At 40.0% G+C, this 27791-nt stretch overlaps 1 protein-coding gene across 1 annotated transcript in view; it reads right to left on the bottom strand.

Moving 5' to 3' along the window:
• EEPD1 (endonuclease/exonuclease/phosphatase family domain containing 1) overlaps positions 1 to 27791 on the bottom strand; it is an 83788-nt gene that overhangs the window by 8630 nt on the left and 47367 nt on the right. The window contains exons 3-5 of the mRNA XM_072153312.1: positions 12276 to 12386; positions 5316 to 5450; positions 1752 to 1878 (exon numbers count right to left, since the gene is read on the bottom strand). Coding sequence (XP_072009413.1) covers positions 1752 to 1878; positions 5316 to 5450; positions 12276 to 12386 — 373 coding nt within the window. The remainder of the gene's footprint in view (positions 1 to 1751; positions 1879 to 5315; positions 5451 to 12275; positions 12387 to 27791) is intronic.

The following is a 27791-nucleotide window of genomic DNA, read 5'->3' on the forward strand; positions in this document are numbered from 1 at the left end:
TGGACATACACAAAATGGATATTGTTTAAAGAGAAAAAGGGTCAATTCAGAGCAGTATAAGAGGTCAACAACCTGTAGTCTCTTGTTTCTGGCAGTGTGTCGGAAGGCAACACCATGAGCTACATAATTGGCACTTCACAAGGAACAGTCAGGTCAAAAAACTCAGGACAAAGTGAATAAATGACCTTTTTGTTCTACTAACTGCATTATACATTAACCAAATGTAATCATCAATGGATGGCTACCAAGAAGACCAACATAGCACAGAGTACAAAGACTGACCAGGCCTGACAGTCCTCACTGACCTACAATGGAACAGCAAAATATAACTTTGGGTTCATTCACACTGCCGTCTGCGGGGACGTACATGCGGCCGCAAATCTGCAGTCGCATATGTCCCCATAGACGGCAATGGCGGCACATATGTGACACCGTTCCGTGCCACACCAGGAAAAGATAGAACATGCTCTATCTTTTCCCTGGTGTGCGGTTGTGCGCCGCTGTTTCATATTGAGGGAGGAGGGGCCACCTCCTCCCCCTTTCCCCGCACGGCGGGCATATCTCGTGTGAATGCAGCCTTATTACTGTATTTATATCCATTGTCAAAACACACAGAACTATTTTCCGTGGAAGAGGATATTCAGTGTTTTAATTTTTTTTTAGGGAAACACCGTCATAAACAGTTAACCCATATTCCCCTCTTCTATATTATCAGCTGTTTCTATTAGAGAATATTTATAGGATATATTACTGTATTTACTCGAGTATAAGCCAAGTTTTCAGCACAAAAAATATGCGGAAAAAAAACCAAACTTATACTAAGTATACTAACCTATACTGCACTCAACTTTCCAACAACCCCCGCAGGTCCTCTTCTTGCTTCGGGGGCTGTGGCTCAGTCTTCGGGTCCCTGCACCCACACAAGTGGCGGCGGTGCACAAACAATGACTTCTGCAATGACATAGACAGATCCGGACCACTGGAAGGAGGACATGCGCGGGTGTCGGAAAGGTGAGGACAATATTAATTTTTTCTGGCTGGCTATATACAGGGAGGAAGTGGGCTGGATGGGAAAAGGACTGGCTAGCTATATTCTGGCTGGAGGCAGTAACAAATGCATTTCCCACCCTAGGCTTATACTCAGTCAATAGGTTTTCCCAGTTTTTTGTGTTACAATTATGTTCATTGGATTATAGTTATACTAAAATTTTTATACTTACTTCACTTATTGTACAGTATTTCACTTTGTATTTGCTTTTCTTTTACATTTTGTTATATGTATTTACAAATGATTATATTTTTAAAAATATATACTTTTTTTTTCAATATTTCTTGAATGACATGTGAGATGTAGACATTACTTTAGTTGACTTAAACTAACAGAATAAAGTACTAGGATTTAAAGAGACCGTTGTGCAAAATAATACTATATTATGCATTTTCTTTAATAGTAGGACCTAAAGAAATGTCCTCCTTTATATAATTTTTGCTACTCTTTATGGCCATTACATACTTAACTTTTTAAAATTCAAATACATCCAAATAAGTTAACATCTGAGATTATGTCATTCTGGGTAGAATATAAAAACAAACATATAAATGCACCAAAATACTTTTGTAAAAGCCTATAAATTGTTGTTGATTTTTCTCCAATTTGTGATAACACAGGCTTTTAGGAAGCATTTCAGGAATGACCCTTGAGGACAGGCTAGATCATGTCCAGGTAGTCAGGTCTCTGCTACTTTATATACCTTTCAGAGTCTCCTGCAGCGTTTGTCCAAAGGTGGATGATTTGTGGCTGTCGCTGTGCTGCTTTCCACCATCTTGTGGGGGAGGCCGCAGATGAATATTCACCAGGGTGACATCATTCATTCCAACCTAAGAAACAAAGAAGTAATGGATCAAATCAGCAAAGATAACATCAGCTAATAAAGATAATTCTATACCTATTATAGTATACAGTGCTTGACTTTTTTGAATATGTAAGTATGTAATATGTAAGTAATAGGCTAGAGCAAAATTAGTTCTTAACCTTATTTAAAAGTTACGCACTATATGTGGCACTAGAAATACTCTTTGGTTACAAATCAACAGGGAAGAAGGGACTCCTTGCATCAAATGCATCTATTTTGCACAAAGTCCCTGGCACTGTGGTCGGTCTGCGCAATCCCATCCAACAGACCAACCACCCTTGTGAGCACCAAGATAGATTTGGGCTACCTGCAGGAAAACTAGTCACAAAATGTCTGTGACAAAGGGACCTTAACTTCTGTTTTTCAACTGGTGACTTGCTTTCCTTTTGCTTCCTTTTCAGACCCCATCCATCCTTTCTACCAGACAAGCTGAACTATTTTTACTGTCTCCTGCACCTGCCATTAGTTTCTAGTCTTGGTGACTGGTCAAGTTAAAAGAAGTAAACATTCTCCTCAGGACTCAACAGCCTCCAAGGAGGGAGTTCAGACAAAGTCAAAATATCGCAAAACATATGCCTTCAGTTTATTTAGGATCTAAACAATCTTACAAGCCTCATCAGAGTTGGAGGAGTAAAATTGGAAATAAATAGAGTTTATTTTCCCAGAAGAGGAGGAATCTCACTTGTAAATATAAATATCTAAATCTGAATTTTTGTGAGATGACATTTTCAATGCTACCGCTTTGAGGACTTACGGTCCTCAAAATGGCAGTATGGAAGTATATGGGGATTTTATTAACCCCAAATTACATCACGGGGAACAACTATTTAAGCCAACATGGCGGCGCCAACGTGCCGCCGGCAAAGAACCAGCACTGGCACTGATCATGGCTGTTACCCCTCTCCATAAAACCACAGCCGACGTGTCCATAAGGGGTTAGGCAGGGGGATACATCTGGCACTACAGGATCTGAGTCCCTGGCGGCGCAGTGTATTACTGAGGGTAGCCTTTTTATGTTGGTCCTAGCTTTTTGTAGATCATTCACTAGTTCCCCCATGTGGTTCTGGTATTTTTGCTCACCTTTCTTATGATCATTTTGACCACACGGGGGGATATCTTGCATGGAACCCCTGATTGAGGGAGATGATGAGTAGTCTTGTATGTCTTCCATTTTCTAATTATTGTCCCACAGTTTATTTCCTCACACTAAGCTGTTTGCCTATTGCAGATTCAATCTTCCAAGCCTGGTGCAGGTCTACAATTTTGTTTTTAGTGTCCTTCAACAGTTCTTTGGTCTTTACCATAGTGGAGTTTGGAGTGTGACTGTTTAAGGTTGCGGACAGGTGTCTTTTATACTGATAAGAAAACAGGGGCCATTACTACAGGTAATGAGTGGAGGACAGAGGAGCCTCTTAAACCCTTATCACTGACGCTTGTTTTCTGCTTAATGACCAGCCTATTTTTAGAATCTGACATGCGTCCCTATAAGCGGTTATAACTACAAAAACACTTTAACATATCCAGGTGATTTTGAGACGGTTTTCTCATGACACATTGTATTTCATGTCAGTGGAAAAATGTTAGTGAAAATTTGCGGTTCGTTCAAACTTGTGAAAATTTCTGAAAAATTCTTCATATTCAAAGTTTGAAATGTTCCGCTTTCCGGACTGATAGTCAAACCACCCAAAATAGCTTGACATCTAACATTTCCAGAATGTCCGCTTTATGTTTGCATGATTTGTCACGAGTCCTCTCATTTTTCTAGGATGTTATCAGGATCAGACCTTTAAACGCAATTTTTTAAATTATCATGAAAAATCGCCATGTTGGAGGGACAACTCAGTTTTCGGATTTCTTTGAGATGCCTAAATAATGGTAAAGCCCTATAAATTACCCGTAGTATAGAAACTACACCCCGCAATGTATGTGAAACAACTTTTACGCAGTCTGTTAACCTTTTAAGTGTTTCACAGGGGTTAAAACAAAATGGAAGTGCAATTTAGAAACGATTTTGTTTTGGAAAATACATTAATTTAGGACAAAAATTACACATTCACAATGGATTTAATGCTTAAATGCTCCGCAAAGTTTACAAGTTACAAAGTTACAAGTGAGGAAGAGAAGGAAGAGGTTTTACATACACCAACCAAGAGTTGAACAGGTTTGTGGACATTGCTACTAATGAATGGGGGATGATCTCGTACGAATACTAAACAAAGATCAGAACTGTCTGCTTCTGTTCCACACTATGCTGAGAACTGCTGACCTGTGGGGTGCTGGCCCCTCCAATTTCCTATTAGGACCAAGTCTATGGATATGTGCCCCATATTTTTAGTCCGAAAGAGTCTCTATTTCAGAAGAGGGTACTTTGGACATTTACCCATTTTAGAAGCTTTTGAAGGTTGTAAGATTAAATTGTCAACCAGTGTGGACATAGAATGGATTCACTGCCACCAGTCTATGTTCTAGGCAGCTGATGTTGTTGGTAGTGATATATTATATAATATGAAAAACAACACTGCACAGATTTCTGACAGATATTTAATGTTATAAACTCCCGATGACTAAATCCTAGTGACAGGTTATAACGGATCAAAATGAATATAAAATCAGACCATTAGTTAGGTACTATAGCAAATAAGAACAGCAGATGCATATTTTTAGACTTATGGGCTAGAGATGAGTGGACCCCATGTTTATGTCAGGGCTCGGCCCACATGGCCTTGACATACTGAATTGACGTCCTTGCATTTAGTCATGGCTATGATTGGCCAGGGTGAGCAATGTCCCATCAATGGCTGAGCTCACAAAGCAAGAATCTCATAATATGAAATGTTTGTTTTACCAAGCCATGCTTCAAAATTTTACATCTATAAAGCCTAAAAATAATTTCAGCAGCACATTCCTTAATAGTTCTCGTATCAAAACCCCATCAACAGGATGCAGTTGTTTTAAAACAGGAAGCTCCTTCTAGATAATGACATTCTTTAAATATTGAATTATTTTCCTATGCTGATTAAATTAATTTCCAGGACAACCAAAATTTTATGCATTGTTTAAATTATAAATGTGAATTATGCTATCTGAACAGAGATTAATGCTAGATAGACTCATTGCTGTCCAGATGACAGCACTAAGCCGGGGTGGTGTGCGTCAACAGATGGAATCTTGTGTATTAGATACCAGTTGTTTTCATTCAAAAGTAGGGGGAAGGATCGAAAGCTTTGATCTGGGCAAGTATAGCCTAACTACAGCTTTGTATTTTGCGACTGACCCACATGAAACAGCAAATATCCTACTAGCTCAAAAGTATTCCATAAAATAAAGAATATCTTTTTGTATAAAGTCATCTTTATCCAATGGTGTTTAGTCTACATTTTATCAGTTGTTATGGTTTGTTACCTTGAAATGTGCAATGTAGGGCTGAGAATAAGTGTGCTTTCCATTCCCATTGGTCTGAGGGGCTTCATTTAAACAAACATTCTTCAATTCAATACCAGCAGTTGTATCCCACAGAAATCCAGAATACATTCCTTTCTGAAAAATAGAAAACAAAAAAGTAAAATCAAATGAAATGATTTCCCTTTTCGCCATTGCTTATTCAGATCGTTACTGGGTGTCCATCAGCTCCCAAATTCCCACACTGGTGAAAAAATAAATGTGTGGGGCACGTTAAAAGCTTTCTTCTGGAATGAATGGTCTGGTATTCATTTCATGTCATTTTAGAAAGAAATTATAATTATGCAAATTAACTTTTACTGCACCTGGGTGGGGCATGTCTGTGGTTGTACCCATTTTCCTCTTTTTAGGAGTTCGAAATAATCCCACTTTTTACACAAAGACTGACATCCTCTGTAGAAAAGAGGCCGACAAAGAAGAAAAGAGTAGTGCATCAGTAGGTAAGGATGTGATCAGTGAGGTCTGGTACAAATCGCCCTAACTGTGGGAAACAAGGGTCTCGATTTTGCCTTACTTAAAAGTCCATCTTATAGTTTATAGTACTGTATATTGCAATGGCCAAAATTTTTTTATATAGCCCGATAAAAGAAAATGTCATGATCAGGGGGATTGTAATCTGATCATTATACACTACATTAACCCAGCATCTTTTTTAGCAATTTGTGGTATAGGAAGATTGGTATGGCTAGCATTGATTAATACAGCTTGGGTGCCTAGACCCTTGCTTAACCTGTTGCCCATCCTGGGACCACTTTTAATACCAAGTAAACTACACAGAACATGCATTTTTTGGAACTCTGAGCCATTGCAATCTGGACCATGTCAAAGTCATTCAGATCCTTCTTCAGTCCACCTTTCCAGCTTTAAAACTTTAAGAAGCAAACGCTCATTTGCTGCCCCTGCACACCCGGTTAAAAACATACTGTAGTTGTCGAATCTCTCCAATCTCCACATCAGTGTGGTGGCACACAATGTGAAAACTGGTCAACCAAACGGTGCATTTACAGTATGGTGTACAGGAGTTACGCGAGTCACATCAAATCAAGCTTCATGATAGGATGTACGTGAATCAAAGTTAGGACACAACAATATTAATGCTCCTTGGATCCCGGGCAAAGATTAAATCCCCAGCAGTTGGCACTAAGCATTAGATCTGTACACAGTATTCCTACTATAAATCATGGATGTCGGTTCTCACACTGACATTTTGAGCCTGCATTTTCTCATCAGTTATTTAATCTTTTATTATTCTTTTGTTTTAAAATGATTAAGAATGATTAAGAATCTGTATACATTTGTAGGCCCCATTTCATTACAGAATCCAGAGCCAATAAAAAAAAAAAAAAAAATCTGTATCCAAACGAGCAGCAGTTTGTCCAAACCTTAAAACATATGACTCAACTTCAGTCCAATACAGTAAATGCTTATGGGTATTCCTACCTCCAGTTCTGCAGGACTATGCTAAGCTGCCAGAATGAAACTGGAGAAGGTCTACAGATGTGAAACATCACCCCAAATATATATAATCGTCTGGTCTATTGATAGGGGCCAGTGTTAGTTGATACCAGATTACCAAATGCTGGAATGGCATCTGAATATGATATCTTCACAAGTCATGTTTTTAACAAAACCTCCCGATATATACAGTTCTTATGAACGATCAATGGGCTTCTCAACAGACAAAGTAGGACTGCCTTGAATGTTGAACTAACATATTTGTTATGATATGTTTAAAGCAATATCACCTCCTTCCATCCAAGGACTGAATGCCCATTGGAATTAGTTATCAATAAATTTACTGAAAATGGAACCCTTTCAAGTTTGTGAGAGGTGAGATGCACCAAGATTGAACCCAACTTCCAACCTAACCACGGACACTTTACCACCTAGTTAAAGCTCCCCCACTATTCTTACTAGATTTCAGAAAATCCTCAAAATGCACAAAATAGCCATGGTGCAATAATAGTAAAGGAGGAGCTTCACCAGAAGTAGACAATACCTTAAAAAAAAAATCATAATTACTGGAGTATTTCTTAAAATATGTAATGTGCAACTACGAAAACTTAAAGAGGATCTGTCACCCTAAGGAGCTCTCTAGCCCTATCCCAGGTGTAGCAGTGTACCGATAAAGCTAGCCAACACTGCAATACATAGTGCTCCGAATGCCAGTCCAAGCTTACAGCGGTCCGGCATATCTATGGGACCACCCCTCCTACACCATGGGCTGGCTCCTTGGATAGCCCCATCATGAATATGGTGGACCACTGTAAGCTTGGATCACTATGTAGTGCAGTGTTTGCTAGCTTTCAGTATGTTCCAATAAAGCTAGGAATTTAACACTGCTATCACTGGGGTAGGGCTAGGGAGCTGCTCACTTAGGGTGACGGGTATAGGGTTTACTTGGGGTGACAGGTCCTCTTCAACACAGTGCTGATGTCAGACTAATTTGGTGTCCAATTTCAGTGTATAATAGTTATTAGTCAGCTTACTTCACTACGGCATATTGTCCATTTGAAGACATACCCCTTTCTCACAAATCCACTTCCATTTGTTTCTTGAATAAAAGAAGTGTTGCGTCCCCCCACAACCCCAAAAGACAAACGGAAATATTAAATATGCCCAGGCCTATAACGTTAGTCCAATCAATTACTTTAGCGAAAAAGTACAAAATAGGTTCTGCAGGTTCATTCTTAAGTTGAATTTGTATGCAAGTCGGAACTGTATTCTTTTTAATTTTAAAGGAAACCTACCACTTACAAGTGGTAGGTTTAGACACATATACATGGCACCAGCTCAGGGTGAGCTGGTGCCAGATCATATTTTTGTTAGGGGAACAAAGCCCCTATCGCCGTTTTATAAGTTATATTAACTTATAACTCGGCGCACCACACTTGGGCACGGCGCACCATGCACGTGCCCATGTGTGCGCCGGATTGTAACGTGCCGGAGAGGCGGTGACGTCACCGAACTCCCCGGCACGCGCGCGCCTGCGCAACTTAGCACGGGGAAACAGGCCATGCTAAGTTGCGCAGGCGCGCGTGTGCCAGAGAGCTCGGTGACGTCACCGGCTCTCCAGCACTTTAGAATCCGGCGCACGCACGGGCACGCGCATGGTGCGCCTTGCCCAAGTGCGGTGCGCCGAGTTATAAGTTAAAGAGAACCCGTCATGCAAAATAACCCCCCTAAACTAAATATATTTTCATAAACTGCCATTAGAGAGCATTGCCTCTATCCCTTCATTGTCCCTCTACATGCCTGTAAACCTAAGTAATGAGGTCCTAAAGCTCTATGCAAATGACCTGTGAAATGTCCAATGAAGCATTAGCATATTCAAGCTGTCCACTCTATTCATGAGTGGGAGGCACAGCCACACCCCCAGCGCATGACTGACAGCCTGTATAATGATGTGAGGCTGTATAATGATGTGCTTCCTGGTGCTGGTGGCCACGCCCCCTGCAGCCTGTGTGTGCATGTGTGTGTATAGGAGAGATACAGCAGCTCCAGGCAGCCATGTTACAGCAGAACATGTCAGATTCATGTGTAGCTGATGTCTGTGTCTCTCACCTGTATATTAGGAGGATGCAGCATGTCAGCAGATGCAGCACACACACACTAGCCATGCTTTACTATACATTACACACAGACCTGAGCAGGGGGAGGAGAGGGGAGGGGTAACAGGGGTGACATCACTGCCTCTGACCATGTGACCAGCCTCATTTACATGATAAAGAATAGATGATTTTACAATGAATAATGTATGAAATAACTAGATAAAGACCTGGATGGGATCCTTGTGAGCTTCTCCAACAGGTAGAGGTGACAGGACTAGTGACACAGACCTGATGACAGGTGTCCTTTAATATAACTTATAAAACGGCGATAGGGGCTTTGTTCCCCTAACAAAAATATGCTCTGGCACCAGCTCACCCTGAGCTGGTGCCATGTATATGTGTCTAAACCTACCACTTTTAAGTGGTAGGTTTCCTTTAACACCAGTCAAAAATTTTTTGGTCTCTGTGATAATTGGATTTTAAAAATGTTGGATTGTCATAAGAACCAGGATTAACAATAAAGCTTCATTACAGACACCTTTGATAACTGTTATAGCTGTTTATTGTAGCCTAGGGCTAAAGTACAGGAAATACCAAAATACAGAGGTCCGTTTATAGCTATGGGTCGTCTGTAAGTTGGGTGTTCTTAAGTAGGGAACCACCTGCATATGGTTGTGCCGAGAAAAAATGCATTTGTGATGTAAAAAGTAGTCAAAATGTAAACTCTGATCTGACCTGTTTGCTAACAATATTTCCAGTCCCCTTACTAGTGAAGTCGAGAGGATGATTAAAAAGTTAACTTTGTTTTTTTGTTGTTCTATCTTTGCTGATGTATTGAGGTGCTATTGGGGACTGGGTGCAAAATGCATCACATTTGCAAGAAAGCGCATATTCTTAAAATAATATTTAGTCAAGCACGATGTATACATTTATCTTCAGGCAGATCATCTCCAGCACTTTGTAAACTATTAAAAGAAATGATAGTGCTGCCAAATGCTGAAACAATATAGTAGCTTAATCAATAATATCCATTAAAGTGGTATTAATGCAGAGCAAACTTCCTGCCAAGTTAGCAGTCTCATCAACAATGCATAGATTGCATCTCATCTCATAAATGATGGCTGCTGAAAATAGCAGCACTAGCCATTGTCTTCCCGTGTAGGTCATATGTCATTCCCTGCAAATAAAATCATTTCAGTGGCTCACGATGCTGATGATCGGAAGAAACGGGGTAGATTTAATGTGTTGAGCAGACAAATGAAATAATAGAATGCAACCAAGGACATCTATGATATATGAAGCCTCCAATGTAGACAGAGTAATGCCCACAGGAAGGAATCCTGACACGTCATAAAACAGAATTGGGTTAATGCTATGCCACATTTTAAAGAAAAAGACCTGGGTAACTGCTGAACCTGTGGCTATTGAACTCTAGGGGTCCGACCCATCACATTTGATGACACAAGTTACATAATTAGCAGGGTTTTACTGTTCTGTAACAGACAAGTTTAGTCAAGTTCAGACAAGCCACGGATTTCACCGGAAAATACAATGCAAACACCTCCTTTGTTTACTGGCTAAATTACAGCCATCTCTCTAGGTACGGATTAATAAACACTTACTAAAAAAGCAACAAGGTTCTTTTGACTCCTACTCATTTGTGGTTTAGTTGCCAGTTTTGGAATAGACCTATATTGACTGCCCCGTTTCCCTGCTTTCTATCACAGATTGCCCTGACATAAAGTACACACCATCAGCTTTCTATTGGACCCTACTTGAGGATTTTCTAGAAAAATGTCTTGAACCCTGTGAGGTTTTAAGATTTAAACATTTTCTTCTAGCATTATGTTCACCAGCAAAAAATATAAAAAATAAAATTTATCGAACTATCGAAATTATTAGGCCCTTAGGCAAACCAACAGTTGTGTGCTTCTGTGAATATAGGACATATTAGTCAATTACTTCCCTTAGACTTGGGAATCAACAGAATGAGAATGGGGAGACCAAGGAGGAACCTTGGCAGTCTACATATGTTTAATGGAATATCCGATTGGTTGTTAGTGTAGGGAGACCAGTTATGCAGAACTAATATACCCTGCCAGATTTTACATTTTGAAGGGGTTTACACAATGTTGTATTTATGTTGTATATTCCAAGACCAAGAGAACAATGTATATTGTTGCTGTACTGAAGGATTAGTGGCAGGATATATCAGGTATAAGAGCTATAAAAAAGCGACTAAATTTAGTGCAAAGACAATTGCAGATGCCAATGTCAAGGACAAGACAGGAATGTGATATTTCACAACCTGTAGATCCAACAATTGGCATTTTATTCTTGGGTCGATATCTCTCACACTGTGCTATTAGTTATATAAATTGCTACAATTTAAAGGAGATCTGTACAGAACTGAGATTCTAAGAAAAATGCAGCAAGTTTAAACCAAGAAAAGGAAATATAAATAAATGAAGGTTTAAAGCCTGGATGTTCCAAAAATGAAAGGAAAGCATATGTAGCACATACAAATACTGCTTTACAAAGTTTTCCAAAAGTAATGTGCCAGAATGTTGCTCATTTTATGACAAAAAGTACATCACATGCAGTGTTTTGTACCATGTATTGTAAATAGGTGTAGTAAAAAAGGAGAAAAGAGAATTGGCTGGGGTATGGCTTAAAGAGAACCTGTCACCAGTTACCGCCACCACACACACAGTTAATTTTAGATGTTCGTTGTATAATGTTCCAACTGATGCTTCTATCAATGGAATTAGAGACACCATTCTTCAAAAAAAAAAAAAAAAAAGACTTATTTATGTACTCCTTTTCAGTCATGGAGGCGGGAGAGCAGAAGCATACAGTCAAGCTACTCTGTCCTCCTCGCTGACACCGACACTACTAACCCGGCTGAAGAAAATTCCTGAGGGAAGGGTGAGGAACAAGAGGATTCTTCTACACACAGCCAGCATCACTCTAAACCCCCACCTTCCTGAGGGATGGGTTAATGATATAGCAGAGCCTAGCAGCACAAAGCTGTGTCAGTGAGGAGGCAGGGAAGCTTCACTATATTCACTGTATACTGCAGTCGGAAGTCCCTTTTTAGAAGAATGGTGGCTCTAATCCCATAGGTGGGGTAGGTGAATGCACACAACTGCACTGCTTCAGACCTAAGCTGGATCACCTTTACAAAACTATGAAAAGAACAGCTGGATAAATATCCTATGCCAAAAAATTATGAGAATAACAACACTAGCGTGATGATTGCCAAAACAAATTTAAGCCAACTCCCATGTAGCAAAGGAAATTTCCTTAAACAAAAAAAATCTGTAACACCAGAAATAGGAATGTTGCATACCTCGCTGAGGCTGGATGATGGCTTCTCAGAAACCACGCACTTCCATGACCCTCTCACGCCTTTCCACTTGCGAATATTAGGTAGAGATGGTTGGTTTAATTCTGAACAGAACTGAAAATAAATAAAAAAATATAAAGCTTTAATGATTCTTCTTATATTGACATCCTACTATGTTAAACCAGATGTTTTACATAATTAGATAATTATTAGATAATGGAAAATATAGTAAAAGGTTTATAAAAATGCATACAATTCATAGCAGTCATACAAGTAACACAAAAAAAAAAAAAAAAAAACCTGTATGCAGGACATTAAAGGACGCCTGTCATCAGGTCTGTGTTACTTGTCCTGTCACTACTACCTGTTGGAGCATCTCACAAGGATCCCATCCCAGCCTTTATCTAGTTATTTCATATATTATTCATTGTAAAATTATCTATTTTTTATCATGTAAATGAGGCTGGTCACATGGTCAGAGGCAGTGATGTCACCCCTGTTACCCCTCCCCTCTCCTCCCCCTGCTCATGTCTGTGTGTAATGTATAGTAAAGCATTGCTAGTGTGTGTGCTGCATCTGCTGACATGCTGCATCCTCCTAATATGCAGGTGATAGACACAGACATCAGCTACACATGAATCTGACATGTTCTGCTGTATCTCTCCTAAACACACACACATGCACACACAGGCTGCAGGGGGCGTGGCCACCAGCACCAGGAAGCACATCATTATACAGCCTCACATCATTATACAGGCTGTCAGTCATGCACTGGGGGTGTGGCTGTGCCTCCCACTCATGAATAAGGTGGACAGCTTGAATATGCTAATGCTTCATTGGACATTTCACAGGTCATTTGCATACAGCTTTAGGACCTCATTGCTTAGGTTTACAGGCATGTAGAGGGACAATGAAGGGATAGAGGCAATGCTCTCTAATGGTAGTTTATGAAAATATATTTAGTTTAGGGGGGTTATTTTGCATGACAGGTTCTCTTTAAAACAGAGTCTACCACCTACCCAAGCATTATAGTAAAGGATTATCTTATCTTGAAATTATGGTCCATGTTTGAACAACATGGTAACAACAGATCATAATAATAAACTTTATTATTCTTGTCCCTTATACAGTTTCTAAGAAACTCCCATTTTAATCTGTATGCTAATAAAGCACTTGGTGCCCCCCAGGGAGTACCCTCCCCCATACCATTGCTTTTTCTGCCTGGACCACTACCCTCTTCATCAGAAAAGCATGAGAAGACTCTGGAAGAAGTGGGAAATGGGAAATAGCAGTGCTCGCTGTGCGAAGGACACCAACAGCCTCATTAGTAAAAAGATAACTGAGAATATCTTGGAAGTGGCAAAATGGACAGAAAAGAGTAAGGTCGGATGTTGGAAATAAAAGTACATTTCTCTACAACATGCTGCCAGTAGATTACAATGCTTAGGCGACGTGGTAGATTTCCTTTAAAGAAACATATACCGTATATACTACTCTGAAGGAAATAAATACACTTGCCCTTTCCTGGGACCTCAATTCAGTGACTGCTGCTGTGGTATATGGCTGTAGATCTTTTAATACACATAATTACAAGGAGTAAACCATATTTTCTTAGCATTTGTTTTTTGCCTGAAGTCACCTTGAAAGTGGAACATCACACTTGACCTATTTTTTCCACAGTAAAACATGAAATAAAACTTTGCTTTAAGTTCTGAGACTGCAGTTTAGACTGGAAAAAATGTTCTGCTGTTATATATGAAATCCCCTTCGGCTGTCAAGGACAACTAGATCAATAGGAAAAGTGCTAACATAAACTTCAAGGAGTCACGCTCACACATAGTGATGTAAGAGCGCCCAAGGCATTTAGTTGTGCGAGTATGGACAAACAGTTTTATTCCTTTGGTAAAGCGCCTTAATAGGGCAAACTATTGAGAATAAGCTGCGACTGTGACAAATCTGTGCATTTAAAAAAATCTCATAATGATCATCAATGTTTCACTTACTAGGCATGAAGGAAATACTATAAGATCCGGGCATACAATTTAAAAATACGGAAAGAATTGGGGGGAGGGGGGCGGGAAATTATACAAAGAAAAAAAATGTGTACATTTTTCCCCCAAAAACGGACACATTCCACATTTTAAATCAGAACCACAGATTGAACAAATCTAAATCAAACTCCATCAACTTTGCTGGTCCCGTAAATTAGAAAGGCTGACAACATCAGAAACCATGGAAACTGTATACGGATAGATTAAAGCACATTATCCCATAAACTACCATTTCAGATTCCACTTTGTTTAACCTGAGTATTGGAGACCAAGCAGATTAAACATTAATGGACCAATAACAGCTACTTGTTCTTCCTTGTTTGTATATGTAGCTATTGATTGTACAGAAATGGAGCACTATGGAATTTGATCATAACTGCAAAGTGGAGTGTAATGAAAAACCTAACAAGAATGGGATACAGGGATGACATGGCAGATAGCTTGTAAGTGTTCTTCCTGAAAAAACATGTGTAGTGGTGTTTATGTTACCAAAAGAAACCAGAGTACAAATTCAATATCTAAACGCTATGAAGTCCTGAAAGACGTGTGTTTGCTATAGACAATATGAATGCGTACTCACATTTCTGTATACAAGACCAGATAAAGGGAACTTGTCATCAGAAATTGGCCTGATAAACCAATACCAGTATGTTATCAAGCAGCTTAACAGCTTCTAGATCATGTTTCTTTCATGGCCCTGCTTGGTGGCATCATCCAGAAAATTGTTATTTGGTTGTAACAAGTCAGGGAGGCGGAGAGTTTTACACTGAACTCAAGATTTCCCTGCCTCTGAACACCGCCTTGACAACATCTGCCAGACTACGGGAAATCTGATCAATAATGTCCCTGGACGCAGGACCATAATTATGGATAATGTCCCATTAGAAGGTTGACTTCAGTGTAAAAATCTCCGCCTCCTTGACTTCATAAAACCAATTTACATGTAACTTCATAACGGATTTTCTGGATGATGCCACCACACCAGTCCATGAAAGACACATGATCTAGAAGCTACGCAACTGCTTGACAACAAACTGGTAGTAGTTTATTAGGTCGATTCCTGATGACAGGTCCCTTTAAGGAGATCTAGCTGTAATATGCAAGAAGTGTTGAGTTTGCAAAAATGGTAAAACACACACAGAATAATATTTTTTGGGGAAACTCACTAGTGATTAACTCACTAGTTGGTGACCAAGCCATTTTTTGTGTATGTGGAAATAACATAAACAAAGACCCAAATCATTTAAAATTTTTCAGTTTTTCCCATACATGTACCTGAATAGGGACTTCTTTTTTATTTGTGGGAAAAGCCACCGATCCTTTCTGAACAATGAATTATCCACCCGTTTCTCCATTTACTATCTAAAGGAGTGCTGTAACATTTTGTAGTCTGACACTCTCATTGACGATGCACAAAAATGACAGAAATACATCTGGCCCAATCTCGACATTCCAATAGAACAGCAGCATTCTCCACCTGCAGCCCCATCGATTAGTGCCAAGGCGACCCCCATTCTAATGGTATGTGAAGTTCCAGGGGTCAGACTCCCCCCCCCGCTTTCCCCACGATCATATTGTTATTCCCCAACAATAAAACAGTTTTTTATTTTTGAAAATTCAGGGATATCACCTGCTTTTGCAAGAGCTTGCAAGACAGACTGCAGACATGCCATGGCAAAACACATTATTACCATTATTTACAACAGGAGGACAAACGCAGGCTCCCCAATTGTCCTTTCTGACAATATTTTGTGAAAAAAATACATGTTATAAGTCTGGTTTATAAGTCTATGTCATGCCTATAAAATGTTGAGGTTGGTAAAAAAAAACCTTAAAAAAATATCAATGTTTCTTGTCAAGGAATCTAGCTTTGAAAGCTTTGAAAATATTATGCCAGCTACTCTTTATTAGTTCAATAAGCTAGCCATTAGTCTTCAAAGTACTTGATATTGATCAACTGTTGGTTAACTTGGTCCTACAGCCTCTGATCAATAGGTTTTTTACCTATGCACAGCATTTGAAGGACGCAGCTAAGAGAGGGCTGAGTTAGATCACTCCTCATCAATATGAAAGACTTGGTCAGTGGCATAACGATGGTATGGGCCCGCATCTGCCAGGCGTCAGGTGCGGACCCAAGAGAGGGGATAGAGAACCCATGCTATGTGTGTCATTGAGATAAACATAGCATTGATTCAGTGACACAGGGAGGTACGTCCCTGCGCTCTGCCTGCATTTGTTCAATATATGGTCTTACGCACAAAGGCAGGCGCGGGGATGTGCCTCGTTGCTTCAGTGAAGATGAGAAGTTGCAGAGGAGCGCCAGACCAGGGAAGCAAGGTAAGTTATACATTTTTTTAATTGGCTCCTGCTTTTGGACAGTAAATTATTTGGAGGCGGTTGGATCTTATGGACAGTATGTTATTGGGGAGTGGGGGATGGGAACACCTAGACAGTATATTATTAGGTGTGGGGGGGGGGGGTGCGTGGAAAATCCTGGACAGTATATAATTAGGGGTAGGGGGACTCCTGGACAGAATATCATTAGGAGCCGAGAGGGCAGGAACTCCTGGTCAGTTTATGATTATGGGGGGTCGGAAACACTTCTCAACAGAATATTAGTAGAGTGGGGGTGTCCTAGCCAGCATATCATTAGGGGGGAATCCTGAACAGTATTTCATTGGGAAGGGGGAGGGGACTCCTGGAAGGTATATCATTGGGGAAGGGGGGGGGGGAGGGGAAAGTTACTCCTGGATTGTATATTATTGGGGAGGGGACTCCTGGATAACATATTATTGGGGGGGGCTCCTAGACATTATATTCTAAGGAGGGGAGGGGTGGGGCAGATCATGGACAGTATAGTATAAGGGGTCTCCTGGACCATGTAATAATATAAGACTGCTGTAAAATTGGAGGCTGCTACACCTTTATATATAGCTGCTGAACGGCATATTTCTTAGCTAAATTTAACTCAATTAAAGTTAGAGCGGCTGCTATGCTACAAATTAATTACTGGGACACTACTGGGTATATACAGATTGCGGAGGGGTTGCTGCTCTGCTACTTTAATGATGGGGTACAGGGCTACATACAAATCAATGGAGATATTGCTTTGTTAAATATTAATAAATGGAATAAACATTAATAAGAGGATGGGGAATAGGGCAGGTAACTTATTTTATTTTGTTGCAAAATAGAGATAGATTCAACTTAACCAAGAACAAAAGTGTCCCAATGTTGAGTTCTATTCCAGAGAGGCATTTTAAGGCTGTGCCTTTTGCATATAAAATTTTCATTTAATACGTTATCCTTGGACTCTATACGTTCCCATAAGTCTGGCAGATGTTGTGGATACATGTGCGATCCTGGTGTAGGCGTCTCTTAAGCAGTAATTGCAAGTGGTGGCAGTGAGAAAGTGTTTGGAACCAGCATGGGACTGTATCAGGAAGTAGAGTGGCTCTGTGCACTAGCATTAAGTGGTAGGGGGGTACATAGTGTGGTTGTGCACCCCCTGAGCAGGGCTGTGTGTGGTGTGCAGTGTCAGGGACTCTAATATCTTTAGTTTCTCTTACAGAATTGTGTGCTGGGTGCTAGTAGAATCTATCGTAAAGACGCCATCTTGCGTAAAATTACTACTAAAAGAAATTACCAATGTTTCTTAAATTTATCCCCGATGCAAGATATATTGCATCAATGTACTGTAGCGGTGACACTTTTTTATTACTAAAGACCATAGCATGTAGGCCAGAGACTTGCTGCACACAATTTTCTTTTATATCTAACAAGTTCAAAGTGACATTGTCAAGTTAACCGCTTGGCTTTGCTCCAGTGCCTTTTAACATCCTAGTTACCGAGCCAAAAGTAAGTGAGGACATAAAAAGGCAGTGTTGGGTTCACCCCCGATTGAGACCTGGGATAAATTCTGTTGCTAATACTTTGCTATTAGTGAGCAGGGAGCTGGGTAGGAGATGTGAGCTGGCGGTGTTAATAGCAATTGTGGCATCTAAAGGAGTTAAAGTGTAACCATCATTCTGAATAAAAATAAATAAATAAAATACATAATTCTGCTCCCGGTGTCCCTGGGAATCATTCCTCAAAATATTTTGCCTCTCAGTCCTCATTTAGTACCTTTTTTGGCCCATAGCAACCATGGTTTCCAGCTCTCAAAAACCTACAATCAGCAAGATGGAGGGCGGGACTTCCTCCTGTCACCTATCCATCCATCTATCGCCTACCTATCTATTATCTATATCTATCATCTACTCATATCTATCCTCTATCTATCTATCTATCTATCTATATATATCTTTCTCTCATATCTATCTATCTAATAACTATCTATCATCTATGTATATACTATCTATCTATGTACCTAACTATCTAAGTAACACTCCAGCACAGCTCATGAGGGCAGAGCTTGCAGACTTGGAGATTGTCTCCTTGTGTGAGGTGATGGGGGAGGGGGGGCTGCAGTTTCTGTCTGTGTGGATTATGTGTTTATACACAAGTGTAGGGAAAGCTGAGGAGAGAGAAGATGAAGGTGCTTGGTTACTACATTTAGTGATGGCTTCTCCCTGCACATAACTGCTGCAGCACTGAGCCATGAGGTGATCAGCTGTGAGCAGGAGGGGGCGCGTCTCCTGTTCCGTAGTCTTCTTTATGAAGACGGAATGTCCATAGTAACAGCTATCTGAGAGGAAGGAGCAAGATTCGGGTAACTAATCCAATTGCAAAAGGGCTTAAAATTACCTGCCCTACAACATATCAAAAGTTTTTTGAAATGACAGTTACACTTTAAACAGCCGAGGCTTTTTTCTATTTACACTGCATTCTGATTGTGGAATGGCTCTTGCTCTTGCTGACACTGTTAATACCCTGCAATACATCAGTATGACAGAATATCACCATGAACAAGCAATCAGATGATTGCTTGGTCATGTCCCATGGTGGAAATAGTAAAAAAAAAAAAAAGTTTTTCAATAAAAAAAAGTAATAAATCAATAAAAATGTCCATAAGCCCCATATAAAGAGACATATAAACACTAAAAAAGGTCTAAATCATAACATAAACCCCACATATGTTACGTATCTATGCGTCCGTAACAACCCGTACAATAAAATTTAAATAATTATTGAACCCGTACGATGAACACACACAAAAAAAAAAAAAACGCCAAAAATTATGATTTTTACCTATTTAATCCCACAAAAAAATGCAATAAAAACATGTGTACTACGGAATGATAGTGTTGCAAAGTACAACATGTCCCACAAAAAACAAGCCATCAACCAGCACTGTAGCCAAAAAAGTAAAAATGTTATGCCACTTGGAAGACGGCAATGCAAAAATGATAGATTTATCCCGACATTAGGGTTTTATTTAGCAAATTTAGTAAAACATAAGAAAAAATATTCAAGTATGGTATCTGCATATCTGCATAATCGTGTTGACCCATAAAATAAAGAGAACATGATTATTAGGCTATACAATGAACTAAATTTTCAACAATAGGGGATACCAACCCCAAAATGGTAACACTGGAAAAAGCATTTTGTCCCACAAAAAAAATTGCCATATAACAAAAAAAAAGCAAAAATTTTATAGCCTACAAAAGGGGCCAATGAAGAAACTAAAATCCTGTCAGCTGCAGGGCGCTCCATCTGCACCTCGCTGTGCGTCCATAAAACAAGCAACGGCCACATGTGGGGGGGGGGGGTCTTTGTACCCGGGAGAAATTGCATGACAAATTTTAAGATGGGTTTTCTCTTTTTATCTTTTGCAAATGTGTACATTTTTGGGATAAATGAATGCATAACCGACAAAATTTGACCATTCTAAATTTCACCTCCATTTTGATTCAATTACTATGACGATCTCAAGGGGTTTTGATTCTAAATATTTAAAATTTCATTCAAAAGGTATTTATACCCAAAATTGTGAAAATACGGAAAAAAAAAAAAAAAAAAATCAATAATCTATTTGTAAGCCGCACGATATCAAAATAAATTATCCAGACATTTCAAAAATTATGAAAATGTAAAGTAGACATGTGGGAAATGTTATTCAGCAACTTATTTAGGTGGCACATTATCTGCCTGAAAATGCGATGATTTCAAATTTCAAAAATGGCAAGTTTTTCAACAAATTAATCATTTTTTTTGTAAATAAACGCAAATAAACTTAGCAGCCAACATTTACCACTAAAATCAAGTACAACATGAGGAAAAAAAGTAATTTATAAAGTGACACATGTCAGAAAACAAAAAATGGGGCTGAGCCTTAAGCTGTAAAATGGCTGCGTCCTTAACGGGTTAATAGACTCCCCCTTCCTGTTCTTTTGTATTCTGAAGACTTTTAATGTCAATGCACTGTGTGTAAACTATAGTTCAGAGAGCTGATGGCCATTTTATATAAATGAAGTAGAGACTGGAAATTGGAAACTAACCCCTTATCACCGACTCTTCTTTTCAGCTTCATGATCAGACTCAATTTTTAGAATCTGACATGAATGACAATAACTGGTTATTACTTCGGAACGCTTTAAAGGGCATGTACCACCAGTATGAAGGACTGTATGCAAATGAGCCGATGGGATCCATCATCCTGGTGGTAGATGTCCTTAAACATATCCAGGTGATTTTGAATGTGATTTTAGTGATACATTTTGCTTTTCGTTCTGAGAAAAACATGGAAATTTTCAAAGCTTGAAATGTTCTGCTTTTTGGATGTATAGTTAGACCACCCAAATAGCTTGATAGGGAACATTTCTGGAATGTCTGTGTCCTCTCATTTTTCTTGGATGTTATTGGAATTACAACTTTAGGTGCGATTTTTCTCATTTCCATGTAGAGACTACACCCCTCAACTTATTTAAAACAACTTTTACAAAGTGTTTAATAAGGGTTAAAACAAAATGGAATTAGAAACAAATTTTTTTTAAAAAATACATTCATTCATTTAGGCCAAAAATGACACATTCACATTAAATGATGAAATGTTCTGCAAAGTCTGATAAACAAAAAATCCCTCATATTTGGAGGTGAACTGCTGTATGGGCACACGTGCTGGTATTGAATAAAAGCAGCGACATTCAGAGCAGATTTGTATTGTCACATTGTACATACTATAAAACGTTTTTTTTGGGGGGAATGCAAACATATAAGAGCGTATTTGTTGGATGACATAGAGCAAACAGATGCTTAATTTTTTTTGGGGGGGGGGGTCTATTGCGTATTAATGAGATTTTATTAACTATTTCAAGGTGGACACAAAGAAAATCATCATTTTTGTTTTGGACTCTTGGCACTTTTATTTGGCTGTTCACCATAAAAGTAATATTTTATCTTTTTTCTGTGGTTCACTACGATTATAGGGATACCTTATTTATATAGTTTTTCTTATATTTGTTCAACTTTACTGAGCAAAACCAATATTGGAGAGAATCGCATTCGTTTGTATCGATAGATTTTCTGAGACATAATTTCTGTATTTATCCGTTGACAGAGCTGGTTCAGGCCGATTTTTTGCTAAAAGAGGTTTTTTTTTCAGTGGTATCATCTTGCTGCACATACCTTATTTTCATTGCTGTGAAGGAAACCGTGATGTTTCCGACCCCTGAAGGGTACGCAAGATCACTTAGTTATCCTTTTTAGGCACTCCCACAATGCAAGGGTTCTGAGAGGCGCAGGAAGTGATTTAAAGTTGTCCACACATCTTCCGGATATATGATACAACAATAAAATCAAAACCCTGAATGGCTATAAGACCCCTTTTCACTAACCTCAGTGAAACCTTATCAACCCAATTAAGCTGCCACCAGTTCTCCTTTAATATAAGCCTGTCTGTAACGAGATTATACTGGTCTGGTGAGGAACCAACCCGGTAGCATGTATATGATTAAGACACAGATATTGTGGTTCACGGATTAAGATAAAAGAGCAACACGGGTTAAATTTTATATTTAATTGCCTTAAGGGCACACTAGACAAACAGTACGCTAGACAACAGTACGGCCACTTGCAGTCTTCATCCTCCTCTGTGCGCGACCATGTGCGGCACACAGTGTAATTCTCCATACAGCATCCTTCCTTGTATGTAGAGGGCCTGCCTCCTCTATGATACAAGCACACAGCACAAGCAGCCAATTCCTGCTGTGAATTCTGTGCACAAGCACACTCTGGTTGGTGGGAGCGAAGCATCAAGAGACTTCTGATCCCAATGCATAATTTGGCGGCCATTAAACACCATGTATGAAGAGGGATCAGCCCTTGAGCCCTCTACATTCATCCTTAAAGGGGTATTCCCATTCAAGCAAATTAATGTTCTTGTTTAATGATATTTAATGGTATTGTTTGGATGATGAAAAGTTGTACTATTTTCCAATATCCTTTCTGTATCAATTCTTCAAAGTTTTCTATTTTTATGCAAGGGAGTTATTTCGTTTTTGTTAAATAGTGTAATAAACTTTAATTGGCCATTGTGATTAAAGTCTACTGCAAAACATCCTGTATATTCCATCATGTTTACTTATATTATTACATTGCTGCAAGTAAAATCCAATATTCTTTAATTATGAGTATGAAAAGAAAACTTGAGAGTATTCTCATACTGTACAAAAACACACCCCAGCTGCTAAATAAAGAACAATAAGACTATGCCAAAGAGCAACACACCTTCTTTTCAAGGACGGCACTTGCAGTACAATTCTTTAACAAGCTCAGTAGGTTATATTGCATCTTAGGATTTTTCCTTAAGGCCAGGAAGCTCTTTGTACAATCCAAACTCTCTCAGTAATCAGAGTTCTGTTAGAAAAGTATTGCCTAGCCAATAACAAGATTCTTGCCAACAATCTATGTACAGCTAAAATTAGACAAAACATTTCTTCAAAACATGGGAACATACCCTTATGTTAGTTTCCATCAGCAGGGGTTCTATTGTGCTGAGACCTGTCATGGCAGGTAAAGAGGAGCATACCTTGAGGTTCAAAATATTTAGGCACAGTCTCAAAGTTGTGTCGCACTATTTGTCCCTTAAGTTCCCTTGTTACACTTTGATTTACTATAAAAGGAAACCTTGCAGGAGAAAGGAACCCAATAGACCACTACCAGTGCCGGTAAAACACCTTCCAGATCACGTGTACTTGCAGCATCCAGAAAATAAACTTTGACGTAATATGCAAATGAAAAGAGGTGGAGATTTTGACACTACAGGCAAGCTCTCCATTCCTTACAACACAGTGATTAATGTCCCTATGTCTAAGTGTCACAGCTCTCATGAAGCAGAGGTGGTCTTCTAAGGTTTGAGGGCTCCATTACCTTTAAAGTTGATTTTTTGGATGATGCCACCACCCTGTTCCATAAATGATATATGATCTAGAAGAGCTAAAGCTGCTTTATAAGGACATGTTACCTTTAAAGGAGTATTTCATCTCAGCCGTTCGTGGTTGGGTCCTTCCACATTAGCTACAAATAAAATACTGAATGGAATTGTGCCTCTGGTCAATTTCCAGCCGACCACTCTCTCCCAGGAGTGTGACCAAACTGCTAGAGAGAGTGGACAGTAGTGTGGCATGTAATATTACCACTGTACAAGGCATTGGTTCGGTCTCACCTGGCGTATTCTGTCCAGTTCTGGGCACCGGTCCATAAAAAGGATGCCCTGGAGCTCCAGAGGGTTCAACGTAGAGCCACACAAATGATAAGGGGTATGGAGGGTCTCAGTTATGAGGAAAGATTAAAACAAGTAGATTTATTTAGTCTGGAAAAGAGTCGACTACGAGGGGACATGATTCATTTATATAAATACAGTATATGAATGGTCCATACAAAAAATATGGTGGTAAAGTGTTTCAGATTAAATCAAATCAAATGACGAGGGGGCACTGTCTCCGCCTGGTGAAATCAAGGTTTAATCACCGGGGACGACAGGGCTTTTTTACTATGAGAACTGTCAATCTGTGGAATAGCCTGCATCAGGCACTGGTCACAGCAGGGACAGCAGAGAGCTTCAAGAAGGGTCTAGATGCCTTTTTACACCTAAATAACATTGATTGTTATGTTATATAGAATTGTTTCCCCTAAATCCCTTCCTCATACAATCCCTTCCTCATACAATCCCTTCCCCTCCTTGGTTGAACTTGATGGACAAGTTCAACCGTATAAACTATGATACTAAACTATGATACTATGACAGGAGCCGATCAAGGGGCCTATAAATCTTGATCTTGGGTGTGGTTGTCATATCAAGATCTCCCAAACAAAGTGCTTGTGAACAGAGCTTCCCACCCCATCCACTTGACAAGATTCTGCCACAAATCATACGTTTGACAGTAATGAGCTGCCAACTGCACCCAGATTAACTTGGAGTTGTATGCATCTCCAGTAAACACACTATAGTTGTACATTTCCAAATGTATGGGAGCATCATCAGTCTCTGAGTTTTGTTCATGCCTTGCACATTCCATGATAATGGCTCTGCAATGTTATTACCAGTCTCTATACAACAGAACATCAGCAGCACCGGAGACCTGAGTGAAGTTGGCCCCCCCACCTTGTTCAAATCAAACAAAATTGGTGTCAAACGTTTGTGCTACGTTTGTGCTGGTTTGTGCAGCAAAAATTTTCGTTTGTGCCGCTATCGTTTTTAAGATTTTAATGAAAGTTTCCAGAGGTCATCAGAGGTCAACCAGCCCCCCCACATTGCCCAAACCAAACAAAGCTGGTGCCTAACAATTCTGCTACGTTTGTGCTGCTCAAATTTTTGTTTGTGCTGCTTTTGTTTTGAATATGTGAACAAAAAATGAAAGTTCAAAAGTTCAAGCAGCCCCCCCACATTAACCAAATCAAACAAAACTGGTGTCAAACGTTAGCGCTATGTTTGTGCTGGTTTGTGCAGCAAAAATTTTCATTTGTGCCGCTATCATTTTTAATATATTCATACTTTTTTCCAGAGGTCATCAGAGTTCATTTCTTCCAAAGTACAATGTGTTTGCTAGCTCCCCCTGGTGATCAAACCAGGGAAGTGTCACTAGGTTTGTTTTTTACCAGTTCATCCTAAACTCCTTTAACCTATGTAAACACCTGAACATACCTTAAAAATGATGGCGGCACAAATGAAATTTTTTGCTGCACAAACCAGCACAAACGTAGCACTAACGTTTGACACCAGTTTTGTTTGATTCGGTTAATGTGGGGGGGCTAGTTGAACTTTTGAACTTTCATTTTTTGTTCATTTATTCAAAACAAAAGCAGCACAAACAAAAATTTGAGCAGCACAAACCAGCACAAACGTAGCAGAATTGTTCGGCACCAGTTTGGTTTGGTTTGGGCAATGTGGGGGGGCTGGTTGACCTCTGATGACCTCTGGAAACTTTCATGAATATCTTAAAAATGATAGCGGCACAAACGAAAATTTCTGCTGCACAAACCAGCACAAACGTAGCACAAACGTTTGACACCAATTTTGTTTGATTTGGACGAGGTGGGGGGGCCAGCTTCACTCAGGTGCGCCGGAGGAGGTAAGTATACGTTTATTATTTTTAAATAGCCTGCCCCAGTCTGGCCATAAGTAAATTTTTATACCCGGATAACCCCTTTAACGGTGCATACAAATGTTCTTATATACCATATTTTCCGGACTAAGGCGCACATAAAAACCTAAGATTTCCTTAGAAATCCAAAATGCGCCTTATAGTCCGGAGCGCCTTATGTATGGAGGAGGGCAGCGGACCCTACTTACATAGGTCCCCGCTACCGGAGACAGCAGATCTCCAGCGGGAACTGCAGACCACGCGGCACGCGGTCTGCAGTTCCTGCTGGAGATCGGCTGTCTCCGGCAGCGGGGACCTATGTAAGTAGGGTCCGCTGCCCTCCTCCACCTGAACGGACCCCCTTCCCCATCTCCCTGCGCCTTATAGTCCGGTGCGCCTTATGTATGGAATTATTCCATATATAAGGCCTTTTTTAGTAATGCACCTTATAGTCCGGTGCGCCTTATCACCCAGAAAATACGGTACATAGTCAATCAGTTATGGGTTGGATTGCAGGAGTGATGAAATGAGACAAGCCTCACAGCTTCCAATACTTTTCTTTACATAAACAAAAGAAAATCACTATAATTATAGATTCCATCGATGTTTAGAGGACCACAGTGACTAGGTATAGGAAATATTTCCTATATTTACTAAAAGGAAGCTCAGGGAGACCTGTTGTCCCCCCTTTCTGCTAATTGCCTAGAGAAATATAAATATTTTTATGAGAAAACTTTATTCATGAGAAAAATTATTTATGTGCAACACTCCTTCCAACGCATAGGTAAGGTGGTAGTTACGAACAGCGCCCTCTCCGTGTCAGGAGTTGTTAAGGAGACTGATCACCTCTTTAAGAGGTCTCTGGTACTGGAGAATTTTGTAATTGCAGCTGTAGCCACTGCCTGGTAAGGCAAAAGTTAACAATACCAAATGTTATTGTCCAATGATATTTCTTGTGATATTGTATAGGAAGCTGGAAGCTGATTGGAGAGCCCTACCACCTGACCAAGGGAGTATAAAAACCCCTGGTGGGCGGGAGCACATGGTCTGTCTGAGCAGGAAAGTGAGAGACTCCATCTTGGAGCACATGTCAGCTCCAGTAAGCAGCGGAGAGTGCAGCTCCTGCATAGCTGCACCAACCAGTGTCCTAACACCAGGAAGCAGAAGTGCCCAGGCAAGCTGCCTGACACAGTAGGTCAAGTCAGGAGACTTAAGCCCCAGAGAATCTTCTGCTATCGTTTGGTCGTTGCCTGTTAAATAAAGAACTAAGTTGATTTGCAAAATGTTGCCTCTGTCTTATCCCTGGATCCAGGCTGCATACCACCATGGGCTTCCCCATCCATCACCTAGGGATTCATCCTACAGACACCTCAAGGGTTGCCTAGGGAGAAACCATTGCATCAGCCTCTTCCTTCAGATTTCTTCCGCACACCCCCTGCTGGAGACCTGCCAGGCTGTAGGTCCCCATACCAAGAACCGTGACTACAGCATGCCCAAGACCGTTCTAGTCAGCCACCCTGGTATTCTGGGCCCCGGCTGCCTCCAGGCCCCCCAAGGAAAGGCTAGGCACCGGTGGGGGATATTGCATATGTAAATGTTGGCACATTTTTCATCTTGGCTAACTAGCCTTTAGAAGTTCCTCCCTTATGTTCCAATTAACAACTGATGTTAGATGACAAGGTCAAGTTTATGACAGAAACACCCACAGTGCACTTGGAGAAGCTATAATCGTGGACTATAGCCTCTTCCTCCAATGCTCGATTGTACTAATTTCCTACTGCCAATTTCCCTATAGCAGTGATGGCGAACCTTTTAGAGACTGAGTGCCCAAACTACAACCGAAAGCCACATAATTTTCACAAAGTGCCAAATGCAAATTTAAAGTAACTTTAAAGTAACAGCTCCCTGCTGTGTTACAGATTCGAACGTATTGGCGTCCTAAA

This window comes from Engystomops pustulosus, chromosome 5 (assembly GCF_040894005.1).
Source record: "Engystomops pustulosus chromosome 5, aEngPut4.maternal, whole genome shotgun sequence".
Lineage (NCBI taxonomy): Eukaryota > Metazoa > Chordata > Amphibia > Anura > Leptodactylidae > Engystomops > Engystomops pustulosus.